Source organism: Gambusia affinis, linkage group LG06 (assembly GCF_019740435.1).
Source record: "Gambusia affinis linkage group LG06, SWU_Gaff_1.0, whole genome shotgun sequence".
Lineage (NCBI taxonomy): Eukaryota > Metazoa > Chordata > Actinopteri > Cyprinodontiformes > Poeciliidae > Gambusia > Gambusia affinis.
This window is the reverse complement of record NC_057873.1, coordinates 19,969,160-19,989,984: the sequence shown is the minus strand read 5'-3', so window position 1 is coordinate 19,989,984 and position 20,825 is coordinate 19,969,160. Positions and strand designations below refer to the sequence as shown.

The 20,825-nt window shown below is 39.5% G+C and overlaps 1 protein-coding gene across 1 annotated transcript; it reads right to left on the bottom strand.

Moving 5' to 3' along the window:
* si:ch211-235m3.5 (BICD family-like cargo adapter 1) lies at positions 1-19,305 on the bottom strand. The gene is given in 10 exon segments (XM_044120557.1): positions 1-1,090; positions 2,425-2,545; positions 3,697-3,809; positions 4,128-4,205; positions 5,046-5,201; positions 8,075-8,245; positions 8,736-8,882; positions 9,677-9,796; positions 16,833-17,048; positions 18,763-19,305. Coding segments are annotated over 10 exon segments (1,905 nt in total). The 3' UTR covers positions 1-850.
* Between the last annotated feature and the right edge of the window lie 1,520 nt (positions 19,306-20,825).

Genomic DNA, 20,825 nt, shown 5'->3' with positions numbered 1-20,825 from the left:
TTAGTATGCACATTAGGCCTGTAATGAGAGTTTTTAATATTTTTCCCAGAATTATTTTTTTGCAAAACTAAATTAAAGTAGAACCAGAACAATTCCCAACCAGAATAATGTCACCTTTGACCTATTTTGTTTGAACGGAAGGTCAGCTGATCAATTGTCCTTTTTTTAATTGTTAGAATAAAAAAATAATGGCTTTTTCTTAATATGCTATGAAAATGTAAAATGTGCCAAAAACAAAGTCAGAAAGTTTAGGAAAACAGCGCAATTTATGACTGAGCGACTTCGAAACTGAACAGTCAGACATGTCTGCAGCATAACACATTTCAAGTAAACATAAATAAACTGACTTTTTTAATAAAAGACAAAGTGAAAATTATATTTAAAAAAATACATTACTGTACATCTCAGAAGAAAGTAACTTTTTAACACAACCTTCAAAGAACATAAACTTTTACATCCAACTTAGTGGAAATAAATTCAGCGTAGCTGAAAATTAAGTGTTTGATCGTCAAGTTAAATAAACCTAAACAAAAACTTTCCACTGAATTACAAGCGTCCTGTAATTATTATACAGTTTTATATGATAAACAAAATAAGAGACCATGTTCACAATTTGTTAGCCAGTTTTATGAGAATGCAGGTGTTTCCATGTTGTCACAGCTTGGATCTGAAGAAGGCTGAGCCTTCACTGAAATGTGTTGCGCTACAAATGTCCATCGATAAAGTCTTTGTTTGTGTCCTTCATCTCTCAGAGGTGACTTCATGGCTCCGTTCTCTTCACTTGTGACATTCTCTGATCTCGTTGCTTCATGTTCCTTCAACCAGCCGGTCCGTGGGGCTCTGTAGGACATTATTTTCCATATTGTGCCCCTTTCCCCAGTCTTAGCCATTCTCTCCAGGGGGCCTGCACTTTGTCCGTATTACTGTCTGAACTCCACGAGGAGGAAGGGGAGAGCTGGCGCGTCCAGGTGGAGGCCGTCCTGCTGGGTCGTCGGAAGAACGACAGGCCGTTGGAGGTGGGCTTCTTCTGCGGCTGCTCCGTCTGCTGCTGCGACTTCAGCTGCTGGTTGATGACGATCTGGATGTCGTCCTGAGGCAAAGGAAGGAAAGAGCGGGTGAGCAGGACAGAATTCACAAACTGCAATAAATTGAGACGCTCTCATTTAATTTTTTTTTATCAGTCATTAGAAGGACCTCAACACTCTTTTAGACCTTTAGCATCTTAAAGACTATTTGCAGTGTCAGGTGTGAGCAACTAATGTTGTGGAGTGCTGCTTTCCTGACTGCACTTTGTCAAGTGTAAAGTTTGATGACAGAAAGGAACCTAGTTTTCTAGGAGTCGGCCATTTTGTTCCAGTGAGCAATAAAACTGGTTTCAATGGTAAATGGTAAATGTACACCCCCATGTTAGTTAACAGTGTTTATTATTAATGTCTTTTTTGGGAGTTTTAATAAAAAATAAAAAAAAATTTAATTAGTTAAATGACACACATACACTTTCAATTTCCCTTGCTAATTTCCTCAGATGTGAAAATTGGAAATCCATTTTAAAGGTTTCTGATCATTTTGTGAACATTTTTGACCCCCCCCAATAAATAAAAAAAATTAAAAAATGTTTTAGGTTTGAACCAATAAGCTTCAACATGCAGAAAGTCACCATTTCAAAAGTTACTTTTATGTTTGCGTTTGTAACTGATATGAAATATATGAATTACTACAAATTCATCCATCCATTTTCTGTTCACCCTTTGTCCCTAATGGGGTCAGGAGGGTTGCTGGTGCCTATCCCCAGCTAACAAGAGGCGGGGTTCACCCTGGACAGGTCGCCAGTCTGTCACAGGGCAACACAGAGACATACAGGACAAACAACCATTCACACACACACTCACACCTAGGGAGAATTTAGAGAGACCAATTAACCTGACAGTCGTGTTTTTGGACTGTGGGAGGAAGCTGGAGAACCCGGAGAGAACCCACCATGCACAGGGAGAATATAAAAACTCCATGCAGAAAGACCCCGGACCGGGAATCGAACCCAGGACCTTCTTGCTGCAAGGCAACAGCTCTACCAACTGCGCCACTGTGCAGCCCTATAAATTAGTCTTTTAGTCCAAATAAAGAATCTAAATCACAGAAAATTAAATCAGCGTTTTAGTATTGATGTTATCAAGACGTTCAGACAGGGCAGCAGTGGCTCGGCTTGGCGTGGCGACTCATGGACTCCTGCTGCTCATATCATGTTGGGAAACAAATGTCTGTCCCCTGGACCCCAGTGAAAACACGTGGACATCCCTGGTTGTCAAATATTGCAGAGACTTCCACATACAAGTTTCTGCTTTGACAGTACAGCAGATACGTATTAAAACATATTTTTTGGAGCTGAGCTGACATTAGAAAGAGTCAAAACTAAGAAAATAAGCTGACCTGCCAGGCCTCCAGCTCCTGGGACAGCTCCAGCTTACGTTGGATAGCGTCTAATAACTGGTTGTTCAAACACATCATGTCGTTTTTGCTCCGCACCAATTCAGCCTCCATCAGGGTTTTCCTGTTGAGAGATGAAAACAAAATGCTTCTAATAAATGAGGATCAGATTTGCCACAACGTATCAGCTGTAAGAAAAGCTACAACAAACATGAACTACAACCATCATTTATCTTTGCCTTGCACGTGTATTCATCCCTTTTTTCCATATTGTCGCATTACAAACTTCAATGTACTGGATTTAGATTTTATTTAATAGACAAACTCAAAGTTGTGAATAATTGTGGGGTGGAGAAATAAGGTTGCATTGTTTCTCATGAGCAGATAAATGTGAGGAGTGTGCCGGGTCAAAACTACCTCAGCCTTCAGCCTCCGGCAGCTTCAATCAGCTTTCCTTCCAGCGCTGCTTTATAAGCTTTATTCGTCTTTACATAACTCTAACCAACTTTTCTGTCCCTTCTGATGAAAAGGACCCCCACAGCATGATACTGCCACCACCATGTCACACAATAGGCATGGTGTGTTTATGGGCGATTGGTTTCTGCCACACACACAGGCACTCTGGATGTAGGCCAAAAAGTAAACTTTTTGTCTCTGTACAGAGCATTCATGTGTTTGTAAACTGCAAACAGGACGTCTTTTAGTTTTCTTTCAGCAATGGCTTTCTTTTTTTAGACTCTCTTTTTTTTTTTTTTTACAAATGCATGTCTAATAGTTGTTCTGTCAACAGATTCTCCCATCAGAGCCTTCAGCTGTTGCAGTTGCTCCAGGGTTACAATAGGCTGCTTCTCCCTGACCTGTCTGCTGTGTTCCTTGGTCCTCCTGATGCTAATGTTTGTAAGCTAATGCTCTCCAACAAACCTGTAAATCTTTGCCAAACACCTGGATTCATACCGAGAAGAGATTTGTGCACAAACGGACTTTATTACCAATTAGGCAACTTATTAAATCAGCTGATTGCATCAGATTTTATTTATGGGGCTCTAAGCAAATGGGGAAGTGAATCTCAATATGTTTTAGGTTTTATTTGCAAATAAGCTTGTACCCTTTTCTCAGCACTCCACAATGCAAAATCCCAATCAATTATTTTCCAATTTGTGACTGTAACGTTGCAAATTGCCAAAAGCTTTAGCAGCTACAGATATCTTTGCAAAGTACTTTATGGAACTGCAAACTATTTCAATATGAATACTTTAACAATTATGATGTACGTACTTGGCGATAGCTTCATCCCGGTCTCTGATGGCCTGATGGACGAAGTCCTTTTGATCCTGTATGCTCTGCAGCTTCTGCAGCAACGTGGCATTCTCCTGCTGCAGCTGGATGTTCTGCAACAAGAAGACAAAATAACAAAAAACTTTAAAAAAACACATTATCCCAAGGGAGGCTTACCCCAAAATCTTATCATGTGTTATGAAAGATTGTTTTCACTTGTAAATAAAATGAGGATTTTAAAGGCAGCATTAAACAAAGTAGCCAAAAGGTGAGTACGCCTGTATTCCTACTGTTATGATAAGTTTGTATGAGTTAAGTCAGCTACTTTGGCCTGATGGTAAGAAAGAAGATGTAAAGTCTGTGCTGCAGCCCAGTTTGGATACAATAGGATGCCACAGGCAATGACCCGAGTTCTCCTCATCACTGGTTACCTGATCCCTCAGCTCCTGCGCCGTGCTCAGATTCCCACAGTGATCAGCCATCCCGTCGACAAAGGCCAGATTCACCCCCTAGACAGAAACAGACATTAGCAGAGAGATCAGGTGTCAGCCATGCATGTGCAACAGAAGGGGTTCTTGGAACGATACTCTAAAGTTGGAGGAGGTGCGGCTGGTTATTTAATTACAGTACGAATGCAGTGAGACACAGATTGACGATGCATGATAGCAGCAAAAAGAAACTCTGTAAATTATCAACTGGGACAAATCAGAGGTGAACAGTGCTTATACGTGTTCAGGTGTTTTTAATAACCAATAAACAGGAGAAGTTTATTCATATATCACTTTTTACAAAGTAAATCTATAGAGAAAACTTGAAATATTTTCTGGATAAAGACATTGATGGAAACTGACGTAATTTTATTCTTCTCCAGAAAACGTAAACTGTTCCGCCATAATTTTCTTTTTTTCTTTTTGACGCAAAAGGGCAGCTTAAATAGCCGCGAGTAAATAAGAAAGACTAAATAAGCAGGATGGCTAAGGACGTACTTTTTACTTTTCTTTGTTCTGCATGCATCTCTTACCTCTAATGAGAGAGTAAAGGTAAACGTTTCACCTCGGCAGATTTATATATTATTATAATGAGGTATTGTGTTTGCTTCTCTAGTACTGAACAAAGGATATAAAAATACAAACCTGACTTTCAGGTAAAGCATGCTTACCCATAAAATGCAGCTCACATGATTTACTGGATCATTTTTTACCTAATATATATCCGTGTACAGTACAGTGATTCTTTACTAATGAAAGCTGAGACAACTTTTTTTTTTAAAAAGTGAACTCATCTCCTCCTTTTAAGATTTGAACCAACAATGCAGCCTTTTGTTCCCATTTTCCTGTCCAGGCCCTCACCTGGGAACTGGATGCGTGTGACAGAGATTGGGCCGCTCCCTTCAGTCGGTGCATCAAGGCCTGCAGGTCGTCCTGCTGATCCTTGACCTCTGAGCTGCTGAGACCCCGGGTCAGAGGGAGGAGTAACTGTAGGACGGAGCCCATTTCTTCAGTTATCTAATAAAAGGAGGCAGGGACAGAAACATGTTAATCTATCCTCAATAAAAAGAGTTAGCATAATTAAAACCGGTTCAAAAAACTGGCTCAGCTTCTCAGAAGGCTAACATATTTGTGGTTTTCACAATGAAACACATCAAGGATGGCTTAATGGCAGTCAAAGCAGGTCAAGAGAAAAACAAACAAAAAAAACTCCTTTGTTCTGTTTCCTTTCCGTCTGCAACAGCGTAGTCTCATGACTCGAGTGAATGAGTGACATCTGGTATTTACAAAACAGGAGCTGAGTGGGATTAGCTCATTTCTATTTTTACCTGAACTGATGTCAGATGACTGGGATGAATTTTGTAATTCGAATATCAAGTAACATTTTAGAAAAAGAGACAAAACAACAAAATGTTTCAGCTAACACCTCAGCTCATAAGCCTGAACAGAAATGGACCAATTCTTTAAAATGTTTGGGATATGAAAGCTGAAGAAAAAGAACAATAATAATGGAAATATTCCCACAATGCAGCCAGGACAAACGAGAAGCAAAGCGAATGAGGCCCGAACCCACGAACGCATCAGATCTTCCTGTGGTAATGATGTTTTAACATCCTGAGTGTGAAGACTCATCGACCTCATTCCCTTTTATTTTCAATCTCTCCATACAAAGACATTTTGACTGTGTCAGATACAAGTCACACTGTCACATAGAACTTGTCATCTTACTCCTTTCTGCGGGAAGAGAGGGACTGTGTTTTTCACTGTGTGTTGATTTCCTGAAATCTCCCGTTTCGACCGGATTTCTCTTATTCTCTGTAAGACCGGATCTTACAGCACAGGACTTTCAGGAAACACATTAATTTTTCCCGGTATTACACTATCAGTGAAGCACTGCGGGCAGGACTACTATAGAAACAAATAATGCAGATACAGTGTGTTCAGCCCAAACAAAATGCCAGCATCTTTGTCAGTCAATATTTGTCTAAATTTACTGTCTTGCTGTCGAGAACGATTGTGTTTACTGTAATTCTTAAAGAGAAGCTTTATGACTTCTAAGAAGAGGGCTTTGGTCCCCCCCCAAGTTTTTCTGGAAAAGTAAAATGTGTTTCAAGGCTCTTATAAGTTAAGAAATAGTATAAATAACTTTCAAACAAACTATCAGATTTTTATCAGAAGAGCTTCTATTTCTGTTTTGCATGTGAGCTTTTTAGCAAAATCTTCAACTGTGCTTGTTTTGATTTTTTTTTTCTCAAAAAGAGCCTTGCAAAAAAGTTATTGTAAAGGGATTTTTAAAGAAATGCTATTAAAAAATATCCAAAATAAATCTAAATTACAACCACTATTATTGTTTCTTTAATTATTTAAAGAGAAAACTTCTATTTTTAATGAAGTTTTAATCAAACTTAAGTAAAAATACTTACATTTTGTTCCAGAAATAAAATGTGTGGCCAACAGAAACCCAATTTCCGTAGGTTGATGAGCAAAGTTGCAATCTGGTGTAATGACTGAAAATGTATTTATTCTTAATCTTTTCAGATTTCCAGTCATTCAGAATTTCTCATTTAGCTCTTCTGTGTGTTGTGTCACTCGGCATTGAAAACAACAGAATTTGACCAAATTCATCCATGAATCAATAAAAGACAAACACAAATTACAAAGTTATTAAACAAATAAAAGTAAAAAAGAAAGAAAATCTACTCTAACAGGGTCTTTGTCTTGAATTATAATGCAATTTTCAGAAAAACTCCCCCTAATTTGTTGTGTGTCAGACTGCTACAGGTTGGGCTCAACACATTTTTGGTTTTCATTTTAATTTTAACTTGTCACAATAAAACTTTGAGTTAAAGTGAGACGACACAGACTGCTACACCTTCTTCTCTTTCTGCTCAATAAATGATCAACAAGTCAAATCGAAACAGTGAGGACAGAAGCTAATGTTAGCATAACACGTTAGCAAACAGTTAGCAGCAGTAGCAACATGTGGCCTTATTAGAGACTGAAACTGGGAAAGTTTGGAAACAAATGATAAACAATTAATATTTCAAGGTGATGCATTGTCAGAACAATGTAGTAGCTTTGCTACAACAACTGCACGTCTGAATCAACTGCTAAATGTAAACATGAATTTGTTTTGGAAACAGCTAGCTTTGAGTTGGACAAACATATCAAAACTCCAGATGGAACAAAATATCACTTGCTGTCAACTAGGAACAGATACAAAAGCATGTTCAACATCATTGTTGGAGGAGTCAAGTGCTACGAAATCAAAATAATAATGTTAGGTAACACTTGTGAAATTCAGCTTTATTGCGCTTCACTTTAAAAACCTCGGTTTTTAAGCGCATATATTCTACTGATATTATTAACTTTAATAAACGTTTAAACTGAGAGAAACGGTTCTAATCGTGACATCAATAGCAATGACACAGAGTCAGTTAATGCAGAGAGATAAACCTGCATAAACACCAATGCATGAAATTTTCCTCATTTAGACTGTTTCACCGTACACAAAAAATACATAAGTGATTAGGAAATAGATGCAGAATAATGCAGAAGTATTATTCTGCATTATAATACAGAATAATTGTATTCTGTATTTTTTTAATGCATTGGCCTTTAATGCGTTAAAGGCCTGAATTGGCCTTTAATGCATTGTCTTCTAGCATTAATACCACTTTCTAAAGCAAGCAAAACAATAAAGTAGAAAGACTTTTAATTTAAAAGAGGAGTCATTTCAAAGGATTGTTCCCAATAAGAACAATCACTCTCGATTTACTGAGCAGGTATTGAAGCATTGATTTATTGTAGCACCATAAATCCGACGCCTGAGATGCTTTAGCCAGTCGTTCTGTTACATAAGGATGGTTACCAAAGGTGAACTCTTGTACCTGTTCTTTGCTGATGCCCCAGTCTGCCGCCTCCAGCTCTGATAACAAGGAGGCATCCAAGTGGGTCCTGCTGTCCTGCAGGGACACCTCCTCCTGCAGCTCCTCCACCTGAGCCTGAAGCTGCTGCGAACGACCCCGTGCCACCTCCACCTCCTGCCATGCTTCACGAAGCTTAACAAAAAATAAAAACAAAACATTTCTATCCTTTTGTTTTCGCAAAACTTGCAATTACAATACGAGTATACAGCTGCAAAGTGGAAAAGAGTCTGATTCTGTTTATTAGAGCTGTTCATGGTTTTCGTGTGACCAGTGCAAACATTCATCTGAAGAGAAATCCTGACGGGCCAGATTCCGGCTCTCACGTGAAACCAAGCGAACATGTCAGGAATCCGGACTTGTGGGTGGAAGTTACAATAGCAGGGATGAGGTGATTGCTTTGCAATTCTTTCTACAATCCCATCGAAACCCAGGCAGCCAGGCAGCCAGGCAGCCAGGCAGAGCGTCCCATTATCACTGAGGCTTTTATTCATTCACCAGCAACATCATAGTGATGTTTAATGATGTTTACTTATCTAATTAACTCAATCAGGAGGGGTCTTATAGGTCTGAAGAAGGACGGACGCACTTTTAGGCATCAGCGTGTGTGTGCGCGTGTGTTTACCTGCTGGCTGTGCTGCTGGTCGAGTTGGTCGTGCTGGGCCAAACGTGTCTGTAAAGAGGCCAAACTCGCTCTGAGCTCAGCGTTTTCTTGACTGACACTCTCCAAGCGTCGCTCCAGCTCCTGCTCCTTCTGTGTGAGTCTCAACACCTGCACAATAATGGCAAAACAGATTTTTATCTAACCATCTGATCCTCCTACAACAACTGTACGTCTGAATCTACTGCAAAATGGAAACATGAATTTGTTCTGGAAGCAGTGAGACAATACTAAGGCAGTGAGGATTAAAGAGAAAAGTTAAAAACAAAAAAGAAGAATTTGGAGGCTTAGAAAGGCTTATGAATAAATTTTGAGAATGGTTATAATGAATTATAAATACAGTTGCCACTTGAGTATTACGTATTGAATTATTCCAGAAGCTTGTCGGTGTGAATGTCACTGCAACTTGCTTAGAGACATTTATCCAAATCTTAAGCGTACATTCGTACATATTTGGTCCTGTAAGTCTAAGGATTACAATAAATCCATGCTAAATTCAAAAATGCTTCATTAAGAGCCCAACATGACAGTTTGACCTAATTATTTTATATTTATGCTGGAGAAAAACAGAATAAAAACAGGATATCAGGCAAGCTGTCTTGTACAGATTTCCTTTATTTATGAATCCATTTTTAATTTGCTTCATCCTTTTAACTCTCATCATTTTTTATTCCATCTTGTTATTCTCAGTGTTTATGAATAGTTTGGCCTCAGCTGCTGTTTGTTGCTCATGCTACATGAAATAAAAACACATTACTGACCGAAAACATGGAACAAACGGCTAAAAGATAGGGCAGTTTGTTCTGGACACTCTGTCAGTGTGAGTAGAAAATAATTAGACCGTGTTTTTAGCAGGAGTACAACACTGAACTTGCTTTTATCATTCCGTGTGTGTCTGCATTTACCTGCTCCTTCATGGCGCTGATCAGCTCCTCGTCCTGCTGCCGGCTGTGGCCTCCTTTCTGCTGGAGCTCCTCTTTCAGAGCCTGCAGCTCGCTGGACATGGCTCTCTCCACCTCCATCGCCTTGCAAGAGAAAAACAAGACAGGCTTACAAAGGAGCAGAAGCTTGTGGCCTTTAAGCATTACAGCATTCAGAAGCAAATCGAGTATCACTTATGTTTACAAACTATGTAATAACTAGAGCATTAAAGAACAGCTCCAGGTCTTTAAAGGGCCGGCATTATGCATTTTCCAGGCTCATAGTGGCATTTTGTAGCACAATCAAGTGACTATGTTACCTTCAAACATGAAAAGAAATTTGACTTTACAATTTAAAGCCTTGAAATTGGTCTCCGTCTCTTTAAGAAGCTTCTGCTCTTTTGCACATCTTCAGCACGCAATCACAACAATGACTCTCCATTTTCCTGTTCATAGCCGTTTCTAGGAGTGTTGAACTGAGAAGTAGTTTGCATGATGACCTCAGCCGATGAGTAGCTCCACCAGGTGTTTGCTAATGGCTGCTGCTGCTAGTCTGAAGGAGCTGTGTGAGGAGCTCTACTGCTCCCAGGAGGAAATAGTGGAAGCAGTTGGCGCTTTGCGGGTGCAAAGGTTAAGGATTTCTCAAACATGCATGAAAGAATGTTTCAAGGCAACACTCCAGATATGTTTTTGATGGGGGAATAACTTAATGATATAAAGCTCAAAAAAGTTGATTTTACATAATACTACCCCTTTAAAGAAATACTCTAAACTAAGCCTCAACAAGAAGTTGCATGTCAGGTGATGAAAAAAATAGTTTTTTATAAGTTTGCATAATTCATGTATGTTTTTTAAAATAATTGTTGGACCGTTTAGATCAAGAGTGTCAAACTCCAGTCCTCAAGGGCCGCAGTCCTGCAGGTTTTATGTGCCACTGGAATGAAATGGCTCAATTACCTCCTTCTTGTGTAGATCAGTTCTCCAGAGCCTTAATGACCTAATTATTCTGTTCAGGTGATGCAGCAGAGCCACATCTAAAAGTTGCAGGACAGTGGCCCTCAAGGGCTGGAGTTTGACATCCCTGGTGTAGATAGATTTAAGAAACAAATAAAAGCTGTTTTACAATTCAGACGTTTTTCCCTGGTAAAAAATCTGATTGGACTGCAGAAATTGGGCTTGAGCACAGGAAAAGAAACAAGGTGCAATCCCTGAAAGTTCATTAAAATTGTAACATCCAGCATCAACAAGTTTAAGCTCAGAGTACCAGCTCTGAAAGTTGCACAGTATCTCCATGGCAACCAAATATCCACCCTGCTCCCCGCCTCCTGTGTCCTGAACCCGGACCCTCGATTCCCCTTACTCAGCAGTTCGGCAGGAGCCTGTCAGGTCCCATCACCCCCACATAATACCAGACGAAAGGCTGGCCTCGGCGGCAGACTGAGCGCAAAGGCATCTTGGTCCACTTTGTGACATCTTCATGCCACATTGGACAGCCGTGGAGCAGGGGGTAAACTTGGACACGACAGGGGCAAATGGGCTTCAGAGTGAATGTAAAGAGGAAGTCAGGCTTAAAAAGGAGAGGACGCGTGATGAGAGCGAAGGAGACACCGATGGACAAAAACAAAACACGGCCCACAGAAGAAAAGTTGTAGTCTGGGAGGGAGCTAATAATTAACGTCTCGTCTCTCGGTCATTTCACAAACATGGGCCTCCTCCACAATAGAGACCCCAACCCACTGACCATCAGAAAATACCAGAGACAGGAGAACCAATCTCTGGAAGATGTATAAGGCCTCAGGTTTCCAGAAATATCGAGCAGCTGACATCCCCAGCCACAGCCGACGCCACACTGCAGAAAAGGTCGGCTCTCCCTCTGGGACGCGAGGATGTTTGGGTGTGAGAGGCAGCATCAAAGCGGTCAAAAGAAAAGACAGATTTATATCTTAAAAGTAGAACGGCTTCTGTTTTATGAGCTCGGCGACGCCGACAGTAAGGGCAGAGGTCACGGAGGCTTTTGTAATTCAGGCAGCCGCCTTTTCTAATAATGGAAATCCACAGAGAGGGATTTGTCACAGCTGTCTCATAAAACAGTGATCCACAGTCAGAGCTTGTGATCGCGCTGCAGTGAGTGGGAAACGAGAGGTGAAAGGTGAACTGTGGCTCAATGTGAAGCTTGCAGAATGGAGCTCTGTTAAAAATGCTTTTGGGGAAATAAAAATAAAGTTAATCTGCAACAAAACCTGACCTTTCCCATATTGAGAAAAATACATCCTTAAAAAAACATCTACGTTGCTGCTTTAAGAGTTTAAATGAAGAAATGAGGAAATTTTACACCGCCCAAAAAATATTATTTTTAACTATGGACACTTATCAATATTCTAAGTTTTTTACATTAGTTTTAATCAAAAGACTAGGTTTAAAACTTGTAGGGGTGACATCAAGATTTTACAACAAATAATGACTTTAATAACGTCTCTGCAAGAAAAAAGAAATTAAATATATATATATATTTCTTCTTTTTAATCATCATTATTTTTTAATCTTAAAAGAAAAATATATTATTGACTTTTCTGGATCGTTATTATCTAACTATTAGGAAAGCCTCTCTGACGATACCAATAAAATAAAGTCTCTTTTTGGTCTCTGGAACAAAACCTGATCCTTACTAAAAGAACAGTGTTTAAAATTTTATTTAAAGCAGCTTTTAAATAAATCTAAGAAGTAACATTTAAATAAAAATGCAGAAAAATTATGGAAAACTGAGCTTTTCTTTCATTGATCTACCACAAATGCTTCTTGGATTACTTCACTCACAAATAAAAAACTTTTTTAGGGTTCTGGTTCAAATACTCACTAAATGTATTGAGCAGATTAATGTCAGGATGGGCCAAAATTTTCTCCGACTAAATTAAAACAAAACTGAAATATTAGTGTTTGGACCAAAAGAGCATAGATTAAAAATAATCACCCACCTTCAGTCCATTGGATTAAAATGGTCTGATGAAGCCAAGAATCTGTGGGTGATCATTGATCCTGATTGAACTTTAAGAACCACATCAAATCTATCATAAAAACATCATACTACCATTTAAAAAATATTGCTAAAATTAGACGACTCTTGTCCCCACAAGATTCAGAAAAATTAATTCATGACTTTGTTTTTAGTAGACTCGGTTTCTGCAATGGCATTTTTACTGGATTATCAAAAAAAGCATCAAGACCGCTCCAGCTTCTCCAGAATGCTGCTGCTAGAGTCCTAACTAAAACAAAAAGAGAACAGCATCTCAGTCCAGTTCTAAGATCCCTGCACTGGCTGCCTGTTGCTCAAAAAACAGAATTTAAAATCTCCTTAATGGTTTACAAAGCACTTCATAATAGAAACCCATTTCTGATCTTCTTCAACCATATAAACCACTCAGACCTTTAAGAACATCAGAATCAAACCTTCTAACTATTCCAAGAGTCAGAACTAAACATGGTGAAGCAGCTTTTAGTTTTCATGCTCCAACACTCTGGAATAAACTTCCTGCTCACTGTAAGACTGCCCCTACCTTCAGTTTATTTAAAACAAGGTTAAAAACCTTCTTATTTGATGTTGCCTATTCTTAAAGATTTTTTTTCATTCACTATATTCACAATTTAATTTTGTTTATTTTTAGTCTGCTTGTTTTCTTTTTTGTTTTGTTTTGTTTTTTGTTTGTTTCAATGTTTCAAATTTTCTTGTACAAGCGCTTTGAACAAAGTTGCCTTGCCTTCTGCAGAATAAAATCTTAACTTCTTGTCACAATTTCAAACAGCGAGGATAATGATCAAAGACTCGTGTGGCAAACTAATGAATAAATAAAGGGAATGATGTTAAACTAATAGAGACATCCTGTATGAAAACCATAAAGACATAAATTGTTATATTATGTTAGTTATCCATTTTGACATCCTGTGCACTCCTATATCTTTTACTATTCCATCTCATTTGAATTTATTTATTTTTTACTTTATTTTGCATTTATATGACATGTCATCTACTCATTCATCTGGCATTACTACCATTTTCAATATGAGTCTTTGTTTACATAATTAGAACATTGGAAAGTCAATAAACATGGTGGGACAGTCAGGAAGACTGGAGGAGAACTGGACCCAGTTTAAGTGAAGCTGATCTGTTAATAATTCTCCTTTTTCCTGCAGCAGCAGCTGAATATTTCCAGCCTGTCATCATAAACAGACTCCTGTTTCAGGCTGGTATTTCTTATCAACTGTAGCTAAGTTCACGTTCAAGTTTCCAATGAAGTTCCTCCTTTTTCATCCCGAGATAAAAATGTCAAAACCTCCTCTTTCTTCTGAATTACTTTTCATGTTTTAGCTCGACAAAGACTGACAGAAAAATTCCCACTAATGCGAAATCATGCATCTGGACCGTTGTTTATCCACTCACTTCTGAACTCTGTGGACATTTGTTTTTAAGCTGCTGCTTCCAGTAAAATCTTAAAATAAAAAGACCAGATGGAAAGTTTTCTCAAGCCCCCGAACTGAAATAGTTCTTCCTGAACACTCCTTCCCCACAGTGAAACATGGTGGTAGCTGCATCATGATGTGGAGGCGCTTTTCTTCTATAGGGAGAAGAGAACCGTCACAATCAGAGTTTATAAAAAAAAAAAGAAGATGGATAAAACTCAATCTTAGAAGAAAACCAGGCGAAACAGGACAACAACGCTGAGCTTACAGCCAAAGCTACACTGAAACGGTCCAGTCAAAGTCCATTCCTAAATCTAACTGAGAATGTATGACAATTTCCAATGATTTTCTTCATCTGACATGAATGAGCTTGAGTGATTTAGCCAAAAAAATAACAATAAAAAAAACCCATTTAGCATCAATATGCATCAACACACTCCACTTTCAGCTGTGACTCGAATGAAAGGTGGTTCAACATACTCCTAAAACAAAAACATGCACAGGTTTTGAAAAACGTTGTCTCTGTCCCCCAATTTATAATTATGGGCCAATTAGTGTTGTTCATTTGTGTAAAAAGCTCATAAAAACACATTGAAGCTTGTGGTCTTAAAGTAACAAAATGAAAACAATTTAAAGGACAATTTTTTTACTCGCAATATACTTTATGAAACCCAACCACAATCAGAACGGTTGTTGTGTTTCTCTCTCAGGACACTGACATTTCATTTGTTGAGGTGATTATTGTCCTGATTCTGAAACTAAATGATTACTAGTAAAGAAAATAGAAAAATTTGATCAGTCTACCATCTTCTGAATTTCTTGGCTTCATAGATTTTAATGCCTGGGATACGAGGAAAGAGAAAATTGTATTGTTTTTGGGTTTGCTGAACATAAGTCAACCTTTCTGGACCTAACAGGCAACCAGTCTGTAAGCTGCAATAAAAGAAAACATGACAAGTAGCCACAACTCACCCGAGCGGGCAGCAGCGGTCCACTTCACCACGTCTGACCACCAAACATTCAACACAAAGCTCCTCTCCAAAGTAGTTCCACCAAATTGTCCGCTTTAGTTCCTGACATTTTACCAGCCACACGGAGCCAAAAACTATGACTGACTCCTGCCAGGCAAATTAGCCACTTCCTTCACTTTTCTCTCTTCCTCTCTCCCAAAGCAGCTCAGAGAGTTGAGCTTTTTTTTTTTTTTTTTTTTTTTTTTTTATCTAAATTGACTTTTTCCTGAACTTTAAGGGAGTCTGTTGATTCCCAGCAGTGGAGGAGTTCCTTGATTATTTGGACCTTGACTTCTGGGAGGGTTTAGCTCCCGTTTGGATTCATTTTTAACTTTTCAGGCAGATTTCACAACAACACCAAGGAGCGGGTCGAGCGGTTAAGCGACCGGTCGAGTGGAACGCAACATTTTCACAAATGTTTGAGAGAACACGACATGTTTTCTAAAGCAGGAAAGTTACTCAAGGTTGTCCAGCTGGGGGATCCGATCGGCTCCTCCTTGTTCACTGATAAGAAGCCGTAAAATATGTCAGACCTCATTTTCGGCTCTGGGAGGGGCTTTTCTGTGAGATCAGAAACCGAGGATGATAAATGTTCAACATGAACGCTTGCAAGACGAAGGACCTGAGTCAGCTGGATGCCGTCATTGAACCCACTTGTGATGTCAAGCAAGTTTTCGAGTTAAAACTTAACTTTGTGTAACTCCATTAACTGACCTGAAACACTACGCAGACTCAAGAGTTAATAGGGATTGTTTGGGACAACTTTGGGGAAACTGAAACATTTGCCTGAGCCTGATGAATTTAAAGGAAATTAGTTAGTTATTTTGGTATCTTAAAAACACACATGCCCACACACACACACACACCAAAAAACACATTTCAAGAGCTGGAATCTTTGAAATGGCTACAAAAGTCACTGAAACTGGATTTATTGTGCTTTTACTTTTGTCAAGCGACAACAGCAGCAGTCAGATACGGTCTAATCTCATGTTCCAGATCTGAAATAAAGTCACGGCCTTAGTTTACATATTATTTCCATCCTGCTCAACACCAGAACAGATCTTCTGCAGCATGCCAAAAGAAAAAAAAAAAAAAAAAAGAAAGAAAGAAAGAGAAAACATCCAGCTACTGACTGAATGTCTCTCCTCCATATACGGTTCTTGTTAGAAGTTAAAATATGCTTCCATTTTTGTTTTAATCGTAGTATTTTAATGATGCATTGGACCTTTTTTTTATTGGAGGTAATAATGATTAAGACAAATCCCTCAGATTAAACAAATTGTGAGCTTTGTGGTCACTATGGGGGTGGTAGCATCATGTTGAGGATCTGTTTTATATACTGACAGAGGAAGCCTACATCAAAATTCCTAAATTTCACCTCAAAATCATCAATTGGGCAGCTGCAGTTTGGATCTGGAACTCTAAAGTTCTGAAACGCCTGGAACATTAGCATATGTAAACTTCTGACTCTTCTGTGCAGTAAGAATTTCTTTAAGGACCTCACTCTGAGAGCATCAACCACCTGAGAGTCTCAGCTTAATGCTAAGACGGTTCAGACTGATACACAAGCAGGTTAGTTTTGTATAATCGGATCAGATTACACTCCAGTTATCCGGTTCGGCCCAGAAGTTTTTTTGTTGTTGTTTTTTTTCAAAACTAGACCTTTGTGTCAGACTCACAGTTCTGAGCTCCTCCCTGAGACGCTGCGTCTGCTCGCCGTGCTCCAGCTGCAGTCGACCTTTGTCCCTCTCGGCCTCGCTGAGCGCCCAGGTCAGCTGCTCCACCTGGGCGCTCAGCTCCCTCACGTCCCGCTCCAGCTCTCCCACCTGGCTCTCCCACTGGGACTGGCAGCCCTCCAGCTTCAGTCGCAGCTCATGACGCCCCTGCTCCAGCTCCTGTGGACGCAGGTGGAAACGAGGCGGAAGATGAACAGGTGACGGCGGGAACATGGGCTCCAAAATCACCGAGTCATTCATGCCCTTCATCCAGCGTGTGTGTATAGGTTTTTTATTTGATCAAAATACTTGGTAGAATATTACCAAAAGAGAGAGGAAGAATCCTGAGATTAAAGTCAGAATTCTGACTTTAATCTCAGGATTATTATTATTATTTTTTTGGTGGCCCTAATCCTCTTCCGTAGAATATACAGTACAAACAAAAAGCAACCATAAAAACAAACAAGTGCTCTTTCATAGTCTTTAAATATATAAGTGATGTTCTTCTTTCTCCATCTTTTTGATAAATGAAGAGCCTCCAAATTGTTTCAATTTTTTTTTCCATGTTGCTCCTCAATACGTAAATAATCCTATCTGGTGGAAGAGTGGATGTAATTTGTAGTATCAATTGATTTATGGGACTTGTTCCAGTATTCTACTATCAGTAGCTCTGAATCGTTCTGTATAATTGTGTCTCGCAGGTCAGGAGCCCAGACACAAACAGCTTTGAGTGCATAATCAAATTTTCCCATCACCACTTTCATCTCTCCCCAAAAAAGTTTATATTTTGGTTTGAAGGCACACGGCTTTCCAGTGGCGATAAATACAGACAATTTAAATTTAGAGAAAGTGTTCTCTTTCGCAACACTTTGGAAACTGTTGCATAAAATCCAACACTTTTCCAGACTGCAAAGAAAAAGAAAAAAAACTTGATAATTGTGCCACAGATTAAACACAATCTCAACATCTTTTCAGCCTTTTAATCAATTTACAAAGTCCCAGAGTGTGTGAGGATCCTGCAAAGGTCTCAGAAGCAGACATAGATCAGAGGGTAGAGACACTCCGATGAGCCCTTTAGCTCCCCTCACGATCATCTGCAGGGCCAGGAAAACATATCAGTCTGTGAGTTTTTATGCCAGACTAACAATTATTTTGCTGTTGCTCTTTGTATCCAACAGGGGATAGAGTTACATCATATCTGAACAGGACTTCATACTGGACAAAAAGATGACGTGTTTAATCGTTCAAGTGTGAGATTTTATGCAACAAAACACCTGGCACATGGGAACAGCGCCCCTCCTCGTGGTCTGATTATAACACCGGGTAGCTGTTGAACGAGAAATGTTCATCATAACAGAGAAGTCCAGAACAGTTTGGCAGCTTTTTTCCCCCCACTTTGCATGGGAAGCATTTCTGTGTTGACATTTCAGTTGGACAGAAATGCTTGTCCAGTCACCGAAACTAAGCGATTGTTTTGTTTTTAGAGAGAACAAATAGGCAGAAACACAATTTTTCTTACACACAAGTAAAACAGCTTATGGGGGAAAAAATGCTAACCTTTATTTTCTAAAGATGGGAGATAAACTTGGAGCACTTTTCAGAAGAAATGAAAGGATTTTTCAGGAATTTGGCAGATGGTATTAAAATAAACCATTTACTTCCAAGTCTGTTCATCCCACCCAGTTTAATCTGAGTATTTCTCTATTTATCGCTGTCTTTGAAACATAAGACATTTCCCTCCGAGCTGTGAACACTCATTATCCCAGCCACCCGCCCACCTAAAACGCAAACTTTTTACGCAGCACATTTTGCTAATTATACCCCTTTGGTTAATTAAATCCTGTTTAAAACGCATTGAAAAAATATAGAGAAATCTGTTTTTATTCCCCCTTACCTCCAGCCTGTCTGTGAACTGCTCATGAAGCTTGTCGCTCTTCTCCTTCAGCTGACGGTTTTCCAGGAGCAACGCGTTTCCCAGCTGCGCTGCCAAAATAACCTCTTCCTCCTTTTGTTTCAGAGCAGCCAGGAGTTCAGAGGGGTCCTGGTAATCTGTTATTTCCTCAGCTCCATAGTCAAAGTAGAAGTCCTCTTCCAGCTCCAGTTTCTTTGGCTTAAAGCTCCACTCGTGCAGCGGCTCCATGACTAACGCGATCGCTGTTTTTTTTTTTCCTGCTACAAATGAAACACGGATTCTGGTTCTTGTTCTAAAACTGCAGAGAATAAAAGCGCAGAGCTGCTGCCATTCATCGATATTCCCTGAGAGCAGCTCCTGTGTCTCTGTCCAGATCACAGTTGGGGAAAAGTAGTCCGACTGCCAGCAGCAACGATTGTTTGGTCTCCAGGGGGCGTGGCTCCTCTCACCTGAGCTGCTGCCTCCGCCCCGCCCAAACAGACACCTGTCCTCCTCCCCGGGACCTGTGTCATGTCACCTCATCATGGAAACACGACAACTCCTGATTGAGACTCGGACATGCAGAAAAACATGTTTTTTTGCGGTGCTTTTTGTTTGTTTGTTTTACCTCCCTAGTGAGTTAGTTTGAGTTTCAGTAAAGCTCCAACTCGAACAACAGCAATGACTCCACAATGTTGATTCACATGACTGCGGAAGAGAAGTTTGCTTTTTGCCACAAAAGGTTCAGCTGCACGATCGATGTCACTTTTTCTGCAGTACACTTGTATAAAACAAAAGATATTCGTTCACATTCTACCTAATGTTCTTGTATTATGTGTTTAGGTCTTTGGTTAATAACAACTCTGCGCGAAATAAACTGTGGTTTGTCTTTCAACCTGTAGTTGTTTTTCTTTACTTTGCCAAGAAAATGTATTGTTTTTCATGCTTGTTTGTTGTTTTATTTTCCTTTTAATCGTGTAAATTTTAAGTTGAATTGCAGTGTTGCTGAAAATGTGAAATAGAAATACATTTAAAAAATCTATATGGTGAGCATTTATCAGATATGCAGCCTACTATAGGAGTGATTATAACTTCTCACTTACTCCCTTTAGCTGACCTTAAAGAACCTCTGAAATTCAGGACATTCACTGAAAGCAAAATGAAGATTTTAAACATGGCCTAGTCAAAGTCTGGATCTGAAGTCAAACAGATGTTGAATGTCTTAAAACATGCTGTTTGTGCTTAAAACCTTGAATCAGAACCTACTCTATAAAATGCATGGCCCTTAATAAGTTAAATAATCATTCATAAACTGCATGTTGTGCTTCTTCTGGCTTTCTTTCTTTGATATAAAATTATTTTTGATGATGTGGAAAGGTTAAGCATGTGTCATGTTACGGATCATTAAGAAATTTCTACAAATATAATTTTTTTTTCTTAAATTAAACAATAAACAGGTGTTTTATAATAGTCCTTGCTATAAAGAGTCTGTTTTGGGAGATTTCTGACTGCCTCTGACGGGGAGTGTGTGCCCCTCTTTGTCTAGACACTCTTCAGAGGTGAAAGGTCGTCATCAGTAAGCTTTCCTGGAGCAGGAACCGGTGTCTGGGGAATAAGAGACAAAGCATCCAGACGCATGGCAGAGCCTCATAGTCAGCGAAGCCACAGCTTCTGTACATATGGTATCAGCAAACTGTACGTCAGGCCTCACTATTGTCTCCATTGTTCCTGTTGATGTGCCACCAGTGTGACGGGTTGTTTAACAGAACGCCTGCTGTGAAATCCTGCAGGGCTTAACAATACATGCAGGCAAAGCTAATAAAGCCCTTGGGTTCATGCATACAGCCAGACATGAGAAGGAGAAGGAGTCGTCTGAGTAAAACCTAATGAACGTGAACTACTTGTACAAAACGTTGCAGCACAGGCGCCGCCTTCTTTTAGGTCAGACCGATAAGGCCAGTTCTACATATGTTCCAGATTATCTGTGGTGAAAAAGTGCAGAAGGAGGCAGGAAAGATGGCCTTGAAGCAAATCTGACAATCATAAAATCCTCAGAGGGAGATGAT